Below are 22324 nucleotides of genomic sequence, written 5' to 3'. Positions count from 1 at the left end.
TGGTGGTGGTGATGGGTGGTGGTGGTGATGGTGGTGGTGATGATGGTGGTGGTGGTGATGATGGTGATAGTGATGATTATGATGGTCGTGGTGATGGTGATGATGACGTTGATGACCAGAACATTCATCTCAACTGCCCTTAGCATACTTTTGCTATACCCCAGTTCTCCCTAAACAGGAGTTTGGGGGTTTGGCCAGCCAGTATGGACCATCAGAACAGGTTCAGAGCTCACAGGAAGCAGCTTTCCTTTGGATGTAATACTTAATAGTGAGAGGTCAGAGGGCAGCATAGAGAATGGAGGAATTTGGTGGCGGGCTGGCTGATTCCATCCATGCCATCCTGCTTTCTCCTCTCTGTGCTGGTTTCCTGTGCCCCCATTGCTTTAAGAATCACTTTGTAAACAGGATTGGTTGTGTTTCCTGAAAGGCTACGCACAGAGTTGATGTTATATAGAGTTTTTAATATGGAAGTTTGAGGCATATTTATATTCCTAGTAATAAAAGAAGCACAAGAATAGAGGCTTGCAGGGGTCAAAGAGAGAGAAACCCAGACCAGGAATGGCCAAATCTTTTTTGGAGCAGAGAGACACATACTCAAAATTTCTTAATATCCCTTTCAGTAATCGTAATTACAGATCAGTATATAGTCTATGGTCTAAAAAGCCTTTGCATTTTTAGTGAAGAGTTTTGGTCCCACACGGGAAGAGGGACCTTGACTTGCAAATGGGCTTTCTGCCTGCAGGAAGTCCCCGGGGCTTGGCCGTCACACCAGCAGTGGGGGTGCGGGAGCTCCACTCTGGCTGCTGGGGAGAGAAGGCGGGCTTGCCATGCTTGGTTGTGCTGCTTGTGGGCAGGACCAACCCACCTGTGACGCTGAGTGGCACCGCCTTGCTGCGCTGGGGCCCCAGGCCATTGTCGGCCTCACAGGAGTAGTTTCCAGAATGTTCTGCGGTCAGAGAGAGGTTGAAGGACGCTCCTCCTCCAGAGGGGTCTAAGGTGTTCCCCAGGATGACATCCTCGTGATAAAACTGGTACAGGATCGGGGGAGAGCCCCTCTGGGCCTCACAGCGAAGCTCCATCATGTCCCCCACCACGGCCCGGGTCCTGGGTGCCTTGAGGGTGAGGACAGGGTGCGATGCTGGGACTGAGGGAGGAAAAATAGTTAACCATCAGTTTCTACTGTTTAAATATGTTCTTCCAAAGGAAAGACCTTTCAAACTGGAAACTGTTTTCCTCAGTTTTTAGTGACCTTGTGACATTACTCAGAACCCAGCTGTAATTTGTTCTGATCTGAAGAAACAGTGACATTGGCGTGGTGCTCTGTGTGGCTCCTGGGCCCTGGGTGTGCAGTGACACGTGTGTTTGGGGAGTCTGAAAACAAACATTAAATTGACTTCTGAGAACTCAAAAGACAATTGGGGTAAAGGAGAAATCGGTGTAATCAAAACTAGGAACAGGAGAGATCCACTATTCATGCAGCCAGGGATGCCACCGAGTGTCTGGGAGGGAGTAAGGTGTTGGTGAGTTGGGGCTCTGCTGGGGTCTGAGAGCAGGTGGGATTGGAATGGCTGAAGGAGCAAGTAGGACAGGAGGCTGTGGTTAGGCTATTGGAGCCACGCATGGACGTGGCAGTGCTGGCTTATGTGGAAGAGACGACAAGCCACGGTGTTGAGTGGCTCAGCCACGTGGACGGTAGAGTCCTGGAACGACAGCAGAACACAGGGTAGGGAGGAAGACCATGGGTGAGGTGCCAAGCCTGCACTGAAAGGGGCATGGTGGGGAGGTCAGCCCATCACAGGGGCTGTAGCTGAACGCAACAGGGACAGGCAAGCAGTCAGGAGAGGATGTCGGGAAGTCCTCCAGCCAGAGCTCCAGCTGGGAGCCCGAGCTGAGAGAAACTGAAGGGACAATGAGAGCTTGAGTGACCTTTTTATGGGTTATCAGACAGAGGGAACCCCACCTGAATCACCTCTGAGGTGAGACACGCTGCCTTTACAATCTCCTTTCTTGCTGATCATTGTTGACAAGGAAGTAGTTTGCGTCCTGAAAGCCTGTGCTTCTATGTTAGGGAAATTTTGGCCACAGTGGCTAGTGTTGCTTCCAGGAAGTGCATAGCAAGCAAAGGGAAGGTGCAAGTTCCCGAAAATGCAGACTCCAGAGCTCCCGGATGGAGGCTGTGTCGGCGGCAGGCCTGCTGCGATGTCACAGTGCAAAGGGTCCTGTGGGACCACCAATCTCAGCTACTGGGGAAGGTGGGGGCATGGCGGGTCCCTGGTTGTGCTGCAGGTCCCCGGTTGTGCTGCAGTCGGAACCATCAACTCACCTGTGACACTGAGTGAGGCCGCCTCACTGCGCTGGACCCCCAGGCCATTGTCGGCCTCACAGGCATAGTTTCCAGAATGTTCTGCGGTCAGAGAGAGGCTGAAGGACACTCCTCCTCCAGAGGGGGCCCAGTTGCTCCCCAGGATGACATTCTCATGATAAAACCGGTACAGGATCGGGGGAGAGCCCCTGTGGGCCTCACAGCGAAGCTCCATCACGTCCCCCACCACGGCCCGGGTCCCGGGTGTCCTGAGGATGAGGACGGGGCGTGATGCTGGGACTGAGGGCAAAAATAAATTAGTGGACATCAGTATCTTTTCATAGTTCCTTGATTTTCATTTTTCAGAGATTACCTCTGTAGATTATTTGCGATAGTTTCTAGATCTTTTCTATGTGTAAGAACACCCTTTCACACCAACACATAAATAAACACGTAAAAACGCACATGCACACACAGGCACGGGGTTGCCATACACATCCTGGTCTGCAGCCTGGTTTTCCCTTCAGCAGCACATCACGGGCCTCTTTCCGCGTCATTCTTTTTTTTTTTTTTTAAAGATTTTATTTATTTTTTCGACAGATAGAGACAGCCAGCGAGAGAGGGAACACAAATGGGGAGTGGGAGAGGAAGAAGCAGGCTCATAGCGGAGGAGCCTGATGTGGGGCTCGACCCCATAACGCCGGGATCACACCCTGAGCCGAAGGCAGACGCTTAACCGCTGTGCCACCCAAGGCACCCCTCCACGTCATTCTTAAAGGTCTATCCCATCCACCTTTAGAAACCAACTTATACTGAGCTATAATTTATACACAGCAAATGCAACTCTTCTAAATTTACAGTTTGATAATTTGGGGTGAATACTGCTCGATTATTTTAACAAGCGCAAAGCCTCCCCATGTATGGGTTCACCATAGGTCACTGAAGGAACCCCCATGGCTGGGAATGTCCCTGTGGTCCTCCTGCGGATAACACCACGGCCAGCAGTCCTGGGTATCCGTCCTGGCGCATCTGTGTGCGCACCGCTTAGGATAAATTCTTAGAAGTGGAATTTCTGCGACGAGGAACATGAACATTTCAAATGCACATATATTCTGCTTGATTGCTCCTCAAACACTTTGGGCGCTTTTGCACTTGCACTAAGGGAATATAGGAGTCCCTGCTCCCACACTCTCACCGGTGAGAGTCACAGAAGGTGCAGAGGGTTATTTATTTCTTCTCTGTCCCCAGTCCTGCATTCTACAGTGACTCCATCTGAACAACTCACCCATCGCAGCCTATGCGACCCTGTGGGCTACTAGTGGGTGTTTCAGGGGCTGCCGGTGAGCTACAATCCGTGAACGAGAAGGTACTGCCCGTGGACGATTCAGACATTGTTGACAAAATGGAAGATTTGGAAACTGTCGTTAAGTTTCAAAATGTATCCAGTCAACTCTTTTTTGTTCTCCACTGCGAAATAAGAATCACAACCACGAGAGAATTGTGGTTTTTTATTTCTTCTCCTCCCTTAGACCAGCTGACTTTCCTTAGTTACATATATTTTTTTTTAACATTTTTGGCACTTTCTGTAACCATAATTCTCACAGTTGATTAGCCTTTGTTTTCATTTCTGAATCAGTGGTTTTCAGCCCTATCTGTACGATATTCTCCCCTAAGGATGTGTTGAAAGATAACGATTATGGGCCACATCTGAGAGATTCTAAGTTTAACTGGTCCAGAGAGAGGCTTCGTAATGAGCTTGTTTCCGAGCTCCTAAGTGGCCGTCACAGAGATTCAGTGCATACGTTTTATGTCCCAGTGAAGCCATTTTGAGTCCTTTGTATCAATTCCTATTTTGGTTGGCTGGATTTTGTCATCAAGTAATTTTTCAAGAAGTTTTAACGGATACTAAGTTCCCTGAGTCCCTGTGTGTCTGAGCACGACATTTGGATTTGGTATAAAATTCTCGGTTCTCTTTCCTCCATTGAAAGTACAAGTCTGGACGTGACTCCTCTCTCTTAGCAACGATTCTGTGGAAAGTCTAAGACCTGTCTAATATTTTTTTTCGTTCTGAGATGACTGCATTTATGTACTTATTGCTGTGATCACACTTGCATGTGCACACACGGACGCACACACGGACGCACACACGGACGCACACAGATAGATGTTTAACCTAGACATCAGTAACCTCCTTAGGCTAAGTCTTTCCATCCATGTATTCAAGTTTTCTTCACTTCAGGAACATTTTTTATTACATCGTTGAGTTTCATTTCTCTCCTCAGTTGATTTCCTAACTTGGAGACATTCCACTCGGCGGTCTTCACTGTCCGACCTCTGTATTTTACATTTTCGTCTTGTTGCCGTTATTTCTATGTTTCTATTTCTACTTTGCATTCTGTATTATTTTCTCAAACCAGTTCTTCATTTGATTAATGGTTTCCAGGAGTATACATTCTCGTCTTACTGCTTCAAGTTTGGATTTCATTTTCAAAATAGCTTTGTGGGTTTTTTTTTTTTTTTTTTTGGTGTTTCTTCTGAGCTCTGCTAGGCAACTTTTAAAATCTCTTGTATTGTCTTATTGTCTCTTCTTTAACCTGTTTATTCCTTTTTGTAGTTTTTTTTTTCCTGGAGCCCATATTTTCTTTAATTGTCTGCACAGTATTTAGAAGCATTTGTAGGGTTTATTTTTGTTTCTATATTAATTCTTCTTTTTAACAATTTTATGTATTATGTGTCCTTTCTTTCGCTTGTATAAGTTGAAACGCATCGATGCAAAGACTCCCATATTGTGCTTCTTTTTGCTCATAACTTATCCTTTAATGAATGAAGTTATATTCAGAGTCTTGTATTTGCTTGAGAATGCTGTGTGTGTGTGTGTGTGTGTGTGTGTGTGTTTCGGTCACTCAGGGCTGGTGATAGATCAGAGCACATTCCCATGAAATCTCTTTGCCTTTTCCTTGGGGTACATTCCCTCAAAAAAGTAGACTGTTTTCCGAATATCTGCCTGCCTTCCCATGGAGCTTCCCACTCGGCTCACAGACAACTTGTTTGCTAATCTAGGGCTTCTTAACTTCCACTGACTTGTATGAGCAGATGCAAAGATCGGTGTTCTCCTCCTGCTCTTCTCTTCCTCATCTTACCTCAAAGACTTCTTGTTCATTGAATTGTAAACGCTGACTGAGGGCCTGTCCGGTGCCAGACTCCAACAAGGCACAGGAGTGTCGCGGAAACCCCAGGGGATCTGGCTCCCTTCTCAGGAAGCTTATATCGTGTATGGAGGGAGGCAGACAAGAAACGGGAAATAAAGAGGTTTTGGGTATTGCCCAATTTGAGAAGAAAATAAAACGTGATAATGGGATGGAGGATGCCTTAGGACGGGGGGCATTCCTAGATAGATTAGGTTCTGGCTTTGGAATCTGGATCTCAGAACACTTAAACTTCTTAAATCATCTCTTTATATTGGGGAAATGTCTTCTTTCGGTCATTCTTGATTTCCATGATCTAAAGCAGGGGTTATTAAGGAAACAGAGATCCTTCAGGTCCCTAAGCCCAAAGACCGTCTGTACCCAGACTCATGGGTTCCTAAGACCAGCACGTCGCCTGTTTGCACACTCAGCAGCCGCACTCCCACTCTGACTACGCCCCGCTCCCACAGCCCCCAGGGTGCCCCCCCAGCTCCCGCGTGAGTGGGGCCGAGGCTTTGGCTGGTGGTGCTCTCCCTTGCTGGGGCAGGTAGACAAACCCAGCGTGACAGCACGCACGCGTTCCCTGGCTGTCTTCTCTGGGGCTTTGGTGCCTCTCACTCTCCCCCTCACTTCATTTCTTTCAGAGCTTCATGAATTCCTGGTGTTTGGGTTCCTGTTCCAACTCAAATCACAGAGCTCTGGGGCTGCGAGGGACACTAATTATTCTGTTCTCTAACTTGCAATATAAGGTGAAAACAGTGAGACAAAGAAAGTTAAAATGTTTTGCCCAAATTACAAACCAGCTCTGTTCATAGCCAGAGCTAGAATTCAGGTTTTCTGACTCATAGTCAGATCCGATGACCCAAGCGTTTTTCAGGTACGCTGGCTCTGTCTAGGAAACCCCAGAGTCTGTGCTGTGCATGCATACAGTTCCCTAAAACAAGCGTTTTCTGAAACAGACTTTGTTATGTGTCATGCTGTCTCCGTACTTTGCTGGGCTAGAGGAGGGCCGTGCACTGCCGTGGCCTGGGGGGTGGCTTGGAGGCGAAGCTGCCCGCCCTGTTAGACCAGCGAGAGCCCCCAGCATTGGCAGGCGGGGCAGAGGATGGAACATGGAGCAAGGGGTCACCCCTGGAAGATGACCAGTCGACGCTGGCTGTTGCAGAGGCTGTGAGTCAAGAGAAGTCATGAGAGAGAGGGAATGGAGTGCAGCGTGGTCACGAGCAGCAGGGATGCTGTGTGGGGACACGAGGAAACTAGCTGGTGGCCTGTGAATCCAGTGATGGGCGCTTCTAGCCTGTCGCGTATCGACATAACTTGCTTTTGAGAAATAAGTTCTATCCTGAGACATCTCTCAGCTCTTCCCAGGGTCTGCAAGTGTCATCTTTCTTGTTTTTCTCACACCCTAGATGTCCGTGCCCTCCCCCCTTGGGGACAACCCGGGTCTCTGTTTCCTTGTGATGTGGACTGGATCGGTCAAGATCTTTCAGTCATACTTTTGCTTCTCGTAAAAGCAGACAAACCGATCAACAGCTGGACTTTCACTCTCTAGTAAGCGAAGATCCCAGTGTAAACAGAGGCAGTTTCCCTCCAAACACGACACCGTTTTGGTGGTTACATGAGTCACCGTGAGCTGTACACCCTGATTTGTATACTTTTCTGGATGTGTGTCATACTCTCATACTCCAACACTTAAAAACTGTAATATAGTAAAATGAAACTTATTTTAATGGATTAGGACAAAGCATCACGGAAAACTCCAGAAAGCCACTCCTCCTCCCCTCATCGATCCTACTGTGAGCTCTTGAACCGCTTAGGACGTCCAGAGAAACTGAGGGCTCGCCTGCGACTTGTCCATGTGACTGTGCTTGCGGCGACGTGAGAACACGTGTCAGTGGGGAAAGCAGGAGATGCTTCTGTGCACTGGGTTAAGAAAAACTGTGCTGGGGCCTGAACCTACAGGGCATGAGAAAATATTCTGAGGGAATGCCTTCGTCTGGCAAAAGCTGGGGAGTACGCTGAGCATCTAGGGGTCTGGCTGAGCCAGGGCTGGGTGAGGGCTGAGGCCTGCAGGCCTCTGGTTCTCAGGGACAGGAGCCCCTAGCGGGCACCAGGTCAGGGGGGCAGAGCCTGGAGGGTACATGCAGACTCCTGAAGGGCTCAGTGTGAGAGGCGAGAACTGAGTCACCTCCCTGAGTTCAGCCACAAAGCGCTGAAAGCAGAAGCAGAAGGATGAGAACAGGAACAGAGTCCCTAGGTGTCCCTGCTGCCTCGCCACTTACCGCGTGGGGCCTGTTTCCTCTTCTGTAAAATAGGGACAAAAGAGTCGGAGATGAGTGACCGGCAGGAATCCAGGGCTTACCTGTGACAGACAAGCTCTTGGCATTGCTGCGCTGGGGGCTGAAGCCATTGTCCGCGGTGCAGGAATAGGTCCCAGAGCGCTCTGCAGTCAGAGTGAGGCTGAAGGACGCCCCTCCCTCAGAGGGGGCCGAGCTGCGCCCCAAGGGGACGTCTCCGTGATAAAACTGGTACACGATGCGGGGCGAACCTCTCTGGGCTTGACAGTGAAGGGTCACCATGTGTCCCTCAACCACGCGGGCCCCAGGAGGGCTGACGGTGAGGACAGGACGAGACACGGGGACTGAGGGAGAGAAACATCAGTCAGCAGGTGCTTCTGCCTGTTCCCATCACTGGCTGGTCCCAGCCCTTGCCCTCTACGCTGGCCTTTCCATTCCCCGTCACCCGCTGTCCTTGTTAGGAGGCCTCAGTCCTATGTCCCAGTGTAAGTGACGCTCTTGGGTAAGAAGTTCCTTATTTTGCTGCCTTACCTGTTCCTCCCTCCTGCCTGTGACCCTGGGAGACCTGCCCCTCCGCTCTCCGGCGGGGGGGTCCTCCTCCTTCCCCCGGGACCCCAGCTGCCTCTGTCTCAGATGCAGATGCTTGGGCTCCACCGGCCTCTTCCAAGTTCCATTTAGATGGCTTCATCCTCTCCACACGAGAGAATCCACAAAACAAACCCGGCAGATGTGCGTTTACCCTTCCCCATTGTGCCTTCCTCCCTGGTTCTGAGGACGGGTCTCTGAAAGAAGGGGTTACATTTACTGTCTCTGCTTCTTTGCCTCTCACTTATTTATTTATTTTTTTTGTGCGTCGAGACCTGCTTTTTATCCCCATCCAATAAAGTTGATTTTCCACGTTCGTGAGTATAATGATGACGCAGGGTTTCTGTGCGTGGGGCTGGTGTGTGTGTGTTTGTCATATATAATTGTAAGCTCAGGCATGCAGACACTTACTGAATTATCCATCCTCTGGGGCAGGTGCTGTTATCGCCCCCCTTCTACAGAAGAGGAAGCTGAGGCCCCACGCGGTAAGTGGCGAGGCAGCAGGCACACCCAGGGACTCTGGTCTCCTTCGTATCCTTCTGCTTCTGCATTCAGTGCTTTGTGGCTGAACTCAGGGGTGGTGACTCAGTTCTCGCCTCTCACCAGCGCTCGGCTCTGCTTTGTCTGAACTGGCCCGTCTTCTGCTTAAAGGGGCTCTTCCCTAGCTTTCTGTGAGACACACGGACACGGCGCCTCTCCTGCCAGCCACAGTCCTCGGGGGCCTTCCCCCTCCACGGGGCTGGCCTGGGGTCCTGACTGGCCTCTCTTCTGGGGCCTCTGCTCTGCTCCTGGCTGCTCTCCAGACGGTCTTTTCTGCCATCCCTTCTCACCCACAGCCGGAGTGTGAAACGGTTTGCAGACCCCAGAGCTCCATTTAGGATGAGGCCCAAGCCCTAGGCGTGGGTCTGAGGCATTCCCAGGTCCTGGTCCTGGACCATTTCCCTCCTTCCCGCATGCCTTCAGCGTCTGCCCCTGCCTGGACCACAGCCTCTGCCTTGCCTTCCCTGCTTCCCCTGACATGCCGTCCAGCCATCAGCTTGCGTGCAGACTCCCCTAGAATCCTCTCAGGGCACAGCAGAGATCGGGGTGCCCCTTCTGCACCTACAGCCTCCAGGAACTCATAGCCCTTGGACTGGTGCTTGCGCCATTGCTGGGCCACACCTTCTGCTCGACCCCAGAACTGTGTGTACAGGCCGCGCGGGCTAGTCTGAGGCCTCTGTGGATGGAGTGCAGTCGGCACATAGGACACGCACGCCCTTCATCCTCCGGCGGACAGGGGCGCTGTCACGCAGAGCCTTACGCAGTGGAGGGCGTTCATGGTGATGCCACTGCCCCATGTCTTCGGTCCTCTGGATATCAGAGCCACAATGTCTCTGTGTCTTTCATCTGACGCCTCCCACAGGACTCCCGGGTCCATTTCCTTATAACCCTTTGTGCATCAGCTGTGGGAAGGGCTGGATTCTGGCTTGTCTCCAGGCTGGCTGTGTTTTTCCTACAGATGAGGAAACTGAGTCTGCTCCAGTCCTGAGCCAAGACTGGACTCCGCAGCAGTACGGGGCCACACCCTGCAGTCCCCCCACCCCCAAACTGTGCCTGAAATCTGTTCTCCGTAGACAGCACAGCACTGAGACTCAAGGCTCAACAGCAACAACTTCCATTTCGTTACTTGGACACCCGCCTTTGTGGCCTCGGGGCCTGAAGCCCGTGGGCAGGCAGAGCCATCTCTGCTCCCCAGCCCCCTGCCCTGCCTGCACCCCTGCCCCCCGGTGCCCACCTGGCCCCACAGCCTGTCAGACCAGATGTGCCTGAGCAGGAGGGGCGTCTGGTGAGGACCTCGTGTCCTGCCTCTGGCTGTGTGTCTTTCTTGGCTCTGGACCAAGTTGTGATCAACACGTGGTGTTAAAGGGATAAGAAACACCTGTGGGCCCCTGGGGACTGTTCTGTCATTTCTGAGAACATTGGGCATCTGGGGATTCACAGGACAAGTGGTGAGAAGGGGGAAAACAGCTGGCTCTTCAGGGGTCGGGGGCCGGGCGGGAGGCCGCTACGCAGACAGCTGCGATGGCACCTGCCCTGTGCCAGTGGCGAGGCCCAGAGAGGCGGACAGCCGTCCCGTGAGCCAGGAGGCTCCAAGGGCATCAGGTTGGCCGAGGAGGAGACAGAGGCCCTGGAAGGTGGGGACACGCTTCCAGATGGCTTGTGGGGAGCGAGTCCAGGAATGGGGGACTGACTGCCGGGGCTCACCAGTGACAGACAGGACCACCGGCTGGCTGCGCTGGACACCCAGGCCGTTGTCCGCGGTGCAGGAGTAGGTCCCAGAGTGCTCTGCAGTCAGAGTGAGGCTGAAGGACGCCCCTCCCTCAGAGGGGGCCGAGCTGCGCCCCAGGGGGACATCTCCGTGATAAAACTGGTACACGATGCGGGGCGAACCTCTCTGGGCTTGACAGTGAAGGGTCACCATGTGTCCCTCAACCGCGTGGGCCCCAGGAGGGCTGACGGTGAGGACAGGACGAGACACGGGGACTGAGGGAGAGAAACATCAGTCAGCAGGTGCTTCTGCCTGTTCCCATCACTGGCTGGTCCCAGCCCTTGCCCTCTACGCTGGCCTTTCCATTCCCCGTCACCCGCTGTCCTTGTTAGGAGGCCTCAGTCCTATGTCCCAGTGTAAGTGACGCTCTTGGGTAAGAAGTTCCTTATTTTGCTGCCTTACCTGTTCCTCCCTCCTGCCTGTGACCCTGGGAGTCCCGCCCTTCCCTCGCCCAAGTCAAGGGGTCTTTCCCTCTGTGCCTGTTTTCTGCTTCTGCACTCACTGGGGCTGGACTCGGGGATCTGCCCTTCACCCTTCTTCCTTCCAGATTCGTACACTCTTCTAGGACCTTCTCCTCTGCACCCAGCCTGACCCCCTCTGTTTCCAGATGAAAGAACAGAGCCAGGAAGAAGCTCAGAGGCCAGTGGGCAGCCACTCAGCAGGCTGTTTCCAGAACCAGCCAGAACCTCCGTCTGCCTCCTGAGCCCTGGTCCCAGTGCCGAATCCCATGTCTTCTTGGGAATGGGCTGGAGTTGGCCCTGAGTACGGGGACGCCTCTGTAGAAGCTGTGACCTTTCACGACCTTGAGCGCACGGGTGAAGGAGAGATGGGGTCTGCAGTTCTCTGCACCCGGCCATATCTGTGGAGTAACCATGATGCTATTACCCATCTCTGTATCCCATCAGGGGATGCCTATAGGTTACTGTCAACAATTAACTGATAATTGCAAAAGAGACACCTCCATATCCCTGGGGGAGATAGAGGGAGACAGACAGGAAGGGAGGGAAAGAGAGAGAAAAGGAGAGGGAGGGAGAGAGAGAGAGGGAGACGGAAGAAGGGCTAGAGGGAGAGAGAGGGAGAGGAAAAAGGAGGGAGAGGGAGGGAGATACGCTGCAGACACACTGAGGGGTGTGATGGTCCCAGGCTGGGCAAACCGTGAGGCCTGCAAAAGACAGACATGTGTTCAAAGATCTGGGAGCCAGTGGAGACATCAGGATGTGTTATCAGCTGAACTCTGTTCCCTGGAAATGCATATGTTGAAGCCGTAACCCCCAGTGTGGGTTATTTGGAGATGGGGTCTTTGAGGGGATCATTAAGGCTAAAGGAGGCTATAGGGTGGGACCCTAATCTCAATGACTGGAATCGTCGGAGAGGAGGAGGAACCAGAGGAACGAGGCTGGGTAAGGACACAGCGGGAAGGTGGCCAACTGCAGGACAGATGAGCTCTCTTCAGACACCTCGATCTTGGACCTGTCGCCCCCAGAACTCTGAGAGAATACAGCTCTGTTTTGTAAGCCGTGCAGTCTGTGGTGTTTAGGTGAGGCAGCCGAGCAGAGGCGTGCAGGCCACTTGGGGAAGCAGCAGGAAGCAGGGAAAGGGAGAGCTGGGCTGGGTAGCAGGAAGAGGACTGGAGCCAGAGGTGGCGGGGCTTTTATTGATGGACGGGACAATCGAGGGCTGATGGGCGGCTCCGCCGGGCTCTTCCCTGCAAATCTCAGCACCTGCCCGCACTTACTCTGCAAGGGTATCTGGAGTTTCTGGCTCTCTTTGTGGACACTGGGGGTCACCGTCCATGCCTCGCACCAGTAATACGGTGGGTCTTTGCTTCCCATAATGGAAGGGATTGAGATTTTCAGCAAGTTCTCTGAGCCTGACACCAAGCACTGGCCGTCTCTGAAGAAGCCGAACTGCAGCTGGACGTCTGACTTCTGAGGAGGGAGCTGGGTCTCACAGGTCAGGCTCACTGGGTACCCGGGGGTGGCCGGGGAGGGGTGGGCCCTCAGCACGGGACGTGGAAACAGCTCTAGAGAGAAGAATCACAACAGGCCTGAGGCCTGAGCTGCTCTGGGGAGAAACACAGCTCTTCTGCCACAGCTGTGAGCGGAGCGGGCAATGGGGGTGACACGACCCCAACACTCTTCAGCTCAAAGCACTCTTGCACGTTCTCTGATTCTGGCAGGAATGAGCCCTGAGGTTCGGTGATAGCCCAGCCCACCCTTCTCACCCTCGACCACCTCACGGACCTTCCTTCCCATGAACCCTTCTCACTGCTAATGAAGGCTTTACCTTGGACTTGGATTTTGATTGTGTTTGAAGAAACAGAGCAACAAGGGGCCTCAAATCCAGTACAGCGATATTCTCCATTATCCTTCAGACTTGAGTGTTTAATGTGGAAGCTGAAGTTTTTATCAAGGCCCATCAGTGCCTTATTATTCTTGTACAGGGTTCTGGTCAGTGTTACGTTTCTCTTTGTTCGGCACATCAGAGTCACGGAGTCACCTTCAAACACGGAACGGGGAGCCTGCAGGATCAGTTTAGCTGCAAGAAATGCGAGGCCGGTCATTTGGTCCCCTCCATGGATCTCCCTTCTTCTCATTAGTATTTCGAACAGATTTTACAGGATTGAGGGTGGGGGGAAAAGAATGCATAAAATAATTATAATTCCTTTTTTTCTGATTTCAAAATGAACACATATGCCCTGAGAAAACTTGGAAAGTAGAAAGGTAAGTAAAAACTCTCTTCTCGGGCGTGTACTTTTCTGGTGCTCTTTTCCGTGTGCAAGTTCGTGAGAGTGTGTGTGTACTGTGTTCTCTTTATGAAATTGGAACAGTATTTATATATTTGATAACTTGCTCCTTCAGTTACTGTGCTATCAACACTTTTCTTTGCCATCAATATAATTATCGAACCTGACTTCTAATGGCCTCCAAGTTTTCCTTCAATGTGACATGATGTAATTTACTTAGTGAGTTTCCTTTTCTTGATCATTTGAGTTCCTTCAGTTGGGGGTGCATATCTATGATTTCAGTAGATAAATTCTTAGGAAGAGAATTGCCAGTTCAAAGAGGATAAGCATCTTATTTGCTCCTTGTTACAACACTGCTTCCTTGTTCGTGAAAGCAAACAGCATTATAATCGCTTCAAATTCAAAACAGGTGGCTTTTGGGCACAGAAAAAAAGGGAAATGTTTCTTCCTTCTCTCTTGCTTTCTGTATACAGTTGACCCTTGCTCAATGTGAGGATGGGGCATGTATCCTCCAAGCAGTGGAAAATTGGAGTGTAACTTTTAGACTCCCCCAAGACCTAACTACCAATAGCCAGCCGTACTGGAAGCCTTACTGGTAACATGAACAGTCAATTGTATGTTCTCTGTATTATAGACTACATTCTTATAACAAAGTAAACTAGAGGGAAATGTTGTTAGGAAAATCATTAGGAAGAGAAAATACATTTTCAGCTCTGTCCTGTAAAAACAACTGCATGTAAGCGGATCTGTATAGTTCATACCCGTGTTGTTCATGGGTCAGTTGTACCTTGATCTGTCTTCCTGTTTGTCTGTCTGTCTGAAAAATTCTCATGTTGCTTATTATTCCAAGTAAATCTTTTTTTAAAAAAAATATTTTATTTATTTATCTGAGAGAGAAAAAGAGCGCTAGTGGGGCCGGGGGCAGGGCGTAGCTGCAGAGGGAGAGGGAGAAACAGACCCCCAGCTGAGCAGGGAGCCCCACGCGGGGCTCAATCCCAAAACCCTGGGATCATGACCTGAGCTGAAGTCAGACGCTTAACTGACTGAGCCACCCAGGCAGCCCTTCCAAGTAAATCTTATAAGCTTAAAATTATACATAGATTCAGAAACCATTCAAATAAATTACTTCTCAAATTTCCTTTTACCTAAGTCACACACACACCAATGTTTATAGCAGCAATGTCCACAATAGCCAAACTATGGAAAGAGCCCAGATGTCCATTGACAGATGAATGGATTAAGAAGATGTGGTCCATATATACTGTGGAATATTACTCAGCCATCAAAAAGAATGAAATCTTGCCATTTGCAATGATGTGATGGAACTTGTGCTAAATGAAATAAGTCAGTCTGAGAAAGACAAATACCATATGATTTCGCTCATATGTGGAAGTTAAGAAACAAAACGATGAACATAGGGGAAGGGAAGAAAATATAAAATAAGATGAAAATAGAGAGGGAGGTGAACCATAAGAGATGCTGACCCCTAGGAAACAAAGTGAGGGCTGCTGGACAGGGAAGGAGTAATTGGGTGATAGACATTAAGGAGGGCACTTGATTTCATAAGCACTGGGTGTTATATGCAACTGATGAATCACTAAATTCTACCCCTGAAACCAATAATACTATATATTCTAACTAAATTGAATTTAAGTAAAAAATTTTTAAAAATTTCTTTTTACCTGCATCCTATCTGTATAGATTTTGATTCAGTAACTATAGGGCAGGTTCTGCGTAACTGTATGGTTCCTAAAGTTTTTATTTCTTTCACTTTTTTCTCACCTGAAGAAAAAGTCAAGCTCACACCATCACTTAGGGGCGAGTTGTGGATCTGGCATCTGTATTCTCCAGAATCATAGACCTGGATGGTGTTTCCTGGGATTTCACGTAGTATTTCTGTCCCAAGGTACCACCGGTACCATTTTTTGTCCTCTGCTGCATGGAAGTGAGATTCGTGGCAAGTCAGAGTCACGGCCTCTCCTTTGAAGATGATGGTCCATGGAGGATGGAGGGAAATCACGGGTTTGGATGTGGCTGCTGAGGAGGGAAGAGACAGAGTCTGAGATAGAGACTCCTGTGGTCCCAACCAAGTCGTCTGTGTGGGACAGACCCAAGGACCAGGCTTTGGAGAATCCCCAAGGAAGCCATCTGGGAAGGTCAGTGATTGCTCAAGGCTGTTTGTTGACAGGACCCCCCCAAGGGGAGAATGGTTGCTCAGGGATGGCAATGACCGAAATGATTTCAAGAAAGCACTACCAGCAGAGTTTGCTGCCAAATGCCAGTGGGAGAAATGGCTAGTTAGTCTGGTGTGGATCCTAGAGAAAGCCACCCCTGCCCTACCACTTCATCATGTTCACGAACTCATAAGAACCTCCCAAGGAATTGTGTAAATCACAGGTTTTCACTTTCCTAAAAGGATAAATCATATTTTCTGAAGATTTTGACACCAAGTAAAGCTTGAGAGATTAACTTTTTTAACATTTTAATTTCATAGATGATGATTCAGATGCCCAGAAACTCTCATCATAGCTAATTGTGGAAGAGCAAGGAATGGACCAGTCATTCGCTGGAATCCAGAAGTCACCCAGAGAAGGATGAAATCCTAGGTCAGCTGATTTTGGTCAAGGAGAGAGGAGATAGATCTTCTTCGCTATTCATGGGCCACTCTCTGACCAGAAGAGCTGCGATAAGAGTCAGAACTAAGAAAATGTGTGATACAGATTACATTTCTTCTCCTCCAATCTCTTCTTTTTTACATTTCTTCCTTTAAAGGGCCCAATTTTTGGATGTTCTTCTGTTCTCCACACATTTCCTAGGGGATTTTACTTCTCAAACTACAGAGAATGTAATATTCCTGCTGGTATCTTCACAGTGTGATGTTATGAGAGAAGTTTTTCCAGCTTGCTGATTGGAGAAAACCCTATTCCAAGTCCTGCATGTTTACCATGGAGTTGAAGATGTCCTGCCAGGTCAAGGGGGGCGGGGTCCATCGGCAATAGGGATAAGTGCAGGGCCAGGAGCTGCTTGTGCCTTTGTCAGTTCTTCCAGAGAGAGTCAGAGGGTACCCACGTGGCTATCCTAGCCATTGGGTGATGCCAGTAGACCACATAACACTTCCCTTTTGGCCTCAGCAAGAACAGAAGGTATTAGAGATCCTCTTACAGCCATTGCAAATGCCTCATATTTATTAGGGGGACACTCTTATCCAGGGACACTGAAGAGCAAAAGAAAGGAGAACTCACCAAATTGTCCACTGACAGGACCTGCAAAAAAAAAAAAAAAAAAAAAGAAAAGAAAGAACCAGAGATGAACACAGAGCAAGGATACTTTGGCTTTTCAAAAGTAATGCCTGTTTTTTTCTATCCATTTATTATTTCTTCTATTAGAAACTGATTTTTTAAAAATTTAATAGACATTTTTCAGATGTCTCTCTATATAGTAGTCATTGTGCTTGGACTTCTAAGATGACCAAAAATGGTGTCTGCTGGTAAGAAGTTGACTGAAGGTGGAAGCAGAAACATGAAGCAAAATTATATAATTACAGAATTATATTTTTTATAATTATAATTTTAAATTTTTAAATTTTTAAAATTATAATTTTTTATAATTTATAATAATAATTACAAAATTATATAAATACAGAACGTAAGTGCGGTAGAAGTACACAGCTTGTGGGCAGAAGGACCACCCTTGCCACTGTGGAGTGTGTGTGAGTGCGTGGTGAGGGGTCTGGGCTCTGACACGTACCTGAAAGAGTGATGCTTGAGAAAACTGAATGAACACATGGGAGTCAGCCAGGCAAAGGAGTCTGTGCGCGGCAAGAGGTGATGGAGAGGGTAATAGAGACAGGAAGGGCACAGAAGTGAAGAAATTGCACTGGTGTTCAGAGGTTAAGATGGAGCTCTGGAAAGTAGGGAATGAGGGGGAATCAGGTGAGAGAGGTATTCAGGGCTCATGTCATGGGTGATAAGTAGCTATGGTTTTATTATAAAAGCTACAGCTTTATTATTATAACCGAGAGGCACAGAAAGTCTTCAAGTAGAGTGACAAAGTTAGAATTTGAAACTCAGATGGAGCATTATGACAGTGGGAAGACATCAGTGAGACCAGATGTGAAGCAGAGACACTGATTAGAAGGCAGGACAAGAGATGATAATGTTAAATTTTCTTCAGAGTATTTATCCAAAATTGTTTTCTTATTTACTTCTTTTACTTTCCCTTCTCTAAAACAGAAGTTCTTTGGGAACAGGAACTTCTTACATTCATCATATGCCCTCCCCCAATGCACCTATAACAGTGCCTGGCATATAGGAGATATTCCATAAATATTTATTGAATATTTATTTATTGAGTAACAAATTAAGTAACTAGGTCAGTAAATACAGATAGGAGGATACTGGCTTGAGAAATGGGTAATAGAAAGACAGAGGAGGCAAAATTAGCAAGTTTATAAATTGCTTAGACATTTCAGGTGAGGGGCAGTTTTGGTTTATTCAACACAGATTTTTGAAATGTCATCTATATGCCAGGGACTGGATAGGGCAAAGCAAATCCATCAGTAAGCAAGAGAGATATTGTCCCTGTCGACATGAGGGTGATGGAGAAGTAATCCAAACCTAAGTATTTTACAGAAAGCGATGGATTATTTGTCATTAGCCAAATACCTTGGTCACCATGGAATCTGTGTTATTTTAAATGTAGCTAAAACTTCTCTGAGTGTTTCCCATGTGGTAGACTTTCACATATATTATTTTATGCAATCTTGTCAATATCCCTATGAAGTAAATCCTATGATTATCCCCATTTACAGGCCATAAACTGGTCCAAGCACCTAGTAGGCAGAATGGAGTTTTGAACCATTCGTTTGAGCACATCCTGTTTGGTCCCAGAGCGTGTGCTCCTGGCTCATCCTGCCCTTTTGTGTTCGTACCACAAGGGGATGTGTTTCCTATCTCTGCAGTGTTTCATGCAGCTTCCATGGGGTCTTTTTTCTTACATTGTGCCCCACTCCATCCCTGTCCCCTCCAGCTCCTACACTTCCTCTCTTCACGAAGTCATTACCAGCTCCTTGGCGTATAGTTTATTCTTTGCTTGCACCATCACTGGTAACTTTGAACAATTATTTAACTGGGATGTTTCTTGTACACTGGACTAGATGGAAGCCCTTTTATATCATGAGCTTCCTAAGTACAGAAATGCTGCCTCCCATGCTTTCTCATCATTCTCAGCACCTAGGACAGTGCTGTGCATAAATGTTACTAAAATTTTTCTTAAGTGAATAAATATATGTTATTCTAATAATTTCAACTTTGGTAAAAACAAACCCATTTATATGTATGGATTGATAGAAACTGAAACACACCCACAGGTGCAGTTAGAATGTCAAGTACCAGAAATGACAGGAGCAAGATGATGGAACAGGAGGTCTCCAGCCTGTGTCTCCCACAGAAACACGTATTTGGCAGTTAGCCAGAGATAAAAGTGGGGAGCTTTAAGACCCAGGTAGGAGATTGCAAAATCCCACTGGAGCCCAAGACCAAGGAGGATCACCTTGAAAAGGCAGGCACATGCCCGGTTAGAAGACTCACTAACTAGGAGGCCACCTGCAGACCTAGAGCTGCCTCGTCTTTCTGTGGACTCAACTCGAGTCCAATTTGTCCATGGTCTTGCCTCTAGATCCTATTGTCAAAATCCTCCTTCAAAAATGAAGGAGAGATAAAGACTTTCCAAGACAAACAAAAGCCGGGGGAGTTAAGCACCATTAGACCTGCCTTACAAGAAAAACAAAAAGGGGGTCTTCAAGAACACCAATGAAAAGACACTAATTAGGAACACTAAAACGCACAGAAGCATAAAACTCCCCCGTGAAGGTAAATGTATCGTCAGAGTCAGAATACTCTAAATAGAGTATCTTAGTCCATTCAGTCTGCTATGACAAAAACACCACAGCGAGTGGCTTATAAACAACAGAAATTTATTCCTCATGGTTCTGGAGGCTGGAAAGTCCAATATTACGGCACCAGCAGATTCCTTCATGGTGAGGGCTCACTTCATCACAGACGGCCACCTTCTCATGTAACAGGGCAGAGGGATGGGAGACCTCTCTTTGGCTCCTTTTATAAGGGTACTAATCTTATTGATGAGGGCTTTCCCTGAAGACTTAATCACCTCCCCAAATCCCACCATCTTCTACTATGCCCCCTGAAAGGTCAGAATTTTAACATGAATTTTGGGGGACACAGACCATAGAGTACTGTACGGTGGTCTATAATCACTTTTAACAGTTGTGTAAGTTAAAAAAAGACAAAACCATTGAAAATAACTATAGCTACAATAATTTGTTAATGTATATACAATATAAAAATATATAAATTTTGACATTAATAACAAATTGTGGGGAGGGAGAAGTAAAAGTGTAGAGTTTTTATACACGATTGAAATAAATTTCTTAGCTCAAATTGACTGTTATAACCATAAGATGTTTTATATAAGCCTCATGGTAATCACAAAGGGGGGAAAAAACTATAGCATATACACAACAGATAAAAAGAGAGCAATCAAAGCACACCACTACAAAAAATCATCAAATCACAAAGGAAGACAATAGGAGAGGAGGAAAGGGGGAAAAAAAGGAACTGCAAAATAGTCAGAAAACAATTTTAAAAAAATGGCAATTGTAGTCCTTACCTATAAATAGCTACTTTTAATTTAAAAGGATTAAATTTTCCAATAAAAAACACAGAATAACTGAATGAATAAAAATAATACAACCATATGCTGCCTGCAAGAGTTTCATTTTAGATTTAAGGGCACACACAGCCTCAAAGTAAAAGGATGGAAAATATATTCCAGGCATGTGGTAACCTAAAGAGAGCAAGAGTGACCCTACTTTTATCAGACAAAATAGATTTTAAGTAAAAAATGTTAACAAGAGACAAAGAAAGTTATTATTCAATGATAAATGGACAATTCAAAGAGGATCTATAATCACAAATATACACGCACCTTATATGAAAGAACCTAAATACATGAAACAAATAGCAGAACTGAAATAAGAAATAAGTAACAATACAATAATAGCAGAGGACTTTAATAACCCACTTCAACAGTGGATACATCATTCAGACAGAAAATCAATAAAGAAATGGCAGGCTTGTACAACACTCTAGACCAAAGAGTGTCTACATACCGAAATGGAAACCTAATGGAAATATACAGAACATTCTATCCTACAGTAGCAGAATACACATTCTTCTCAAGTGAACATGAAACATTCTCCAGCATACACTATCTGTTAGGTCACAAAACAAGTCCCAAATTTAAGAAGATTGAGCTTTCTGACCATAATGGTATGGAACTAGAAATCATTAACAGGATGAAACTGGAAAATTCACAAATAATGGAAGTGGAGGAACACGCTCCTGAACAAGCAATGGGTCAAAGAAGAAATCGAAAGGGAAATCAGAAAACATCTTGAGAGAAACAGAAATGGAAACACAATGTGGTAAAACTTATGGACTATAGCAAAGCGATTCTAAGAGAAAAGTTAATAGTGATTAACACCTACTTTGAGAAAAAGATAAAGCTCCCAAGTAAGAAATCTAACTTTATACTCAACAAGCCCAAAGTTGGCAGAAGAAGGGAAATAATAAAAATTAGAGTGGAAATAAATCCAATAGAAAATAAGAAACAATAGAATAGAACAACAAAATTAAGAACTATTTTTAAAAAAGGTAAACTAACTTAACAAGCCTTTAGATAGACCAAGAAAAAAATGAAAGAAGACTGAAATAAAATAGGAAATGAAAAAGGAGGCATTAAAACCAACACCACAGAAATATAAACAAAGACTATAATGAATAGTATATATCAATAAATTGAATAACTTAGAAAAAATCAATAAATTTCTAAAAATATACAACCTACCAAGACTGGATCACAAAGAAATAGAAAATCTGAACAGACTGATAACAAGTAAGGAGATTTAATTGTTAATCAACCTCCCCCCGCCAAAAGAAGGCGGTGCCTCGGTGGCTCAGTCAGTTAAGCATCTGACTCTTGATTTCTGCTCAGGTCATGATCTCAGGGTCATGAGATGGAGCCCCTCACTGGGCTCCTCACTCAACGGGGTGTCTGCTTGAGATTCTCTCCCTCTCCCTTTGCCTCTCCCCCCACTCACATTCTCTTTCTCTCTCTCCTTTTCCCTGTCTCAAGTAAATAAATCTTAAAAAACAACAACAAAGAAAAGCCCTGAATCAGATGACTTCACTGGTGAATTCCACCAAACATTTAAAGAATTAACTCCAACCCTCTCGAACTCTTCCAAAGCAAAGAAGAGGAGAGAACACTTCTAAACACACTTTATGCGGTTAGCCAAACAAGTACACTGCAAGAAAACAAAATTACAGGCCAATATCTCTGATAAGCATAGATTTAAAAAATCTTAAAATGAAATGTTAGCCAACTGAATTCAACAGTATATTAAAAGGATCATGTGGCATTTATCCCTAGGATGACCCAACTTGTGCAAGGCAATAAATGTGATACACTAAGTTAACAGAATGAAGGATAAAAATCTAAGGATCATCTCAATAGATTCATAAAAAGCATTTCACAAAATTCAACATATTTTCATGCTAAAAAAATACCAACAAATTATGTCTAGAAGGGAATTATCTCCCATTATGACAAATCCGCGACTAACATCATAGTCAACAGTGAAAAGCTAACAGCTTTTCCTTTCAGATCAGGAACAAGGCAAGAATGCTCACTCTTTCCACTTCTATTCAATACAGTGCGGGAAGTCCTAGCCAGAGTTATTAGGCAAGAAAAAGAAATAAAAGACATCCAAGTCAGAAAGGAAGAAGCAAAATTTTCTGTTTGCAGATGGGATTATCTTAT

At 46.7% G+C, this 22324-nt stretch overlaps 1 protein-coding gene across 5 annotated transcripts in view; it reads right to left on the bottom strand.

Moving 5' to 3' along the window:
* The window catches only part of FCRL5 (Fc receptor like 5), a 33574-nt gene that overhangs the window by 8267 nt on the left and 2983 nt on the right, over window positions 1–22324 (bottom strand). For 2 of the 5 annotated variants that reach the window (XM_034667378.1, XM_034667375.1), the window contains exons 2-9: window positions 16666–16686; window positions 15206–15460; window positions 12964–13215; window positions 12413–12700; window positions 10614–10892; window positions 7850–8128; window positions 2324–2602; window positions 866–1144 (exon numbers count right to left, since the gene is read on the bottom strand). In XM_034667378.1, the coding sequence (XP_034523269.1) occupies window positions 866–1144; window positions 2324–2602; window positions 7850–8128; window positions 10614–10892; window positions 12413–12700; window positions 12964–13215; window positions 15206–15460; window positions 16666–16686 (1932 nt within the window). The remainder of the gene's footprint in view (window positions 1–865; window positions 1145–2323; window positions 2603–7849; window positions 8129–10613; window positions 10893–12412; window positions 12701–12963; window positions 13216–15205; window positions 15461–16665; window positions 16687–22324) is intronic. The other 3 variants (XM_034667376.1, XM_034667377.1, XM_034667379.1) reach the window with 3 other exon arrangements.

The sequence above is a fragment of the Ailuropoda melanoleuca genome, chromosome 8, assembly GCF_002007445.2.
Source record: "Ailuropoda melanoleuca isolate Jingjing chromosome 8, ASM200744v2, whole genome shotgun sequence".
In the NCBI taxonomy this organism is placed as follows: domain Eukaryota; kingdom Metazoa; phylum Chordata; class Mammalia; order Carnivora; family Ursidae; genus Ailuropoda; species Ailuropoda melanoleuca.
This window is presented reverse-complemented; position numbering and strand designations above follow the sequence as displayed.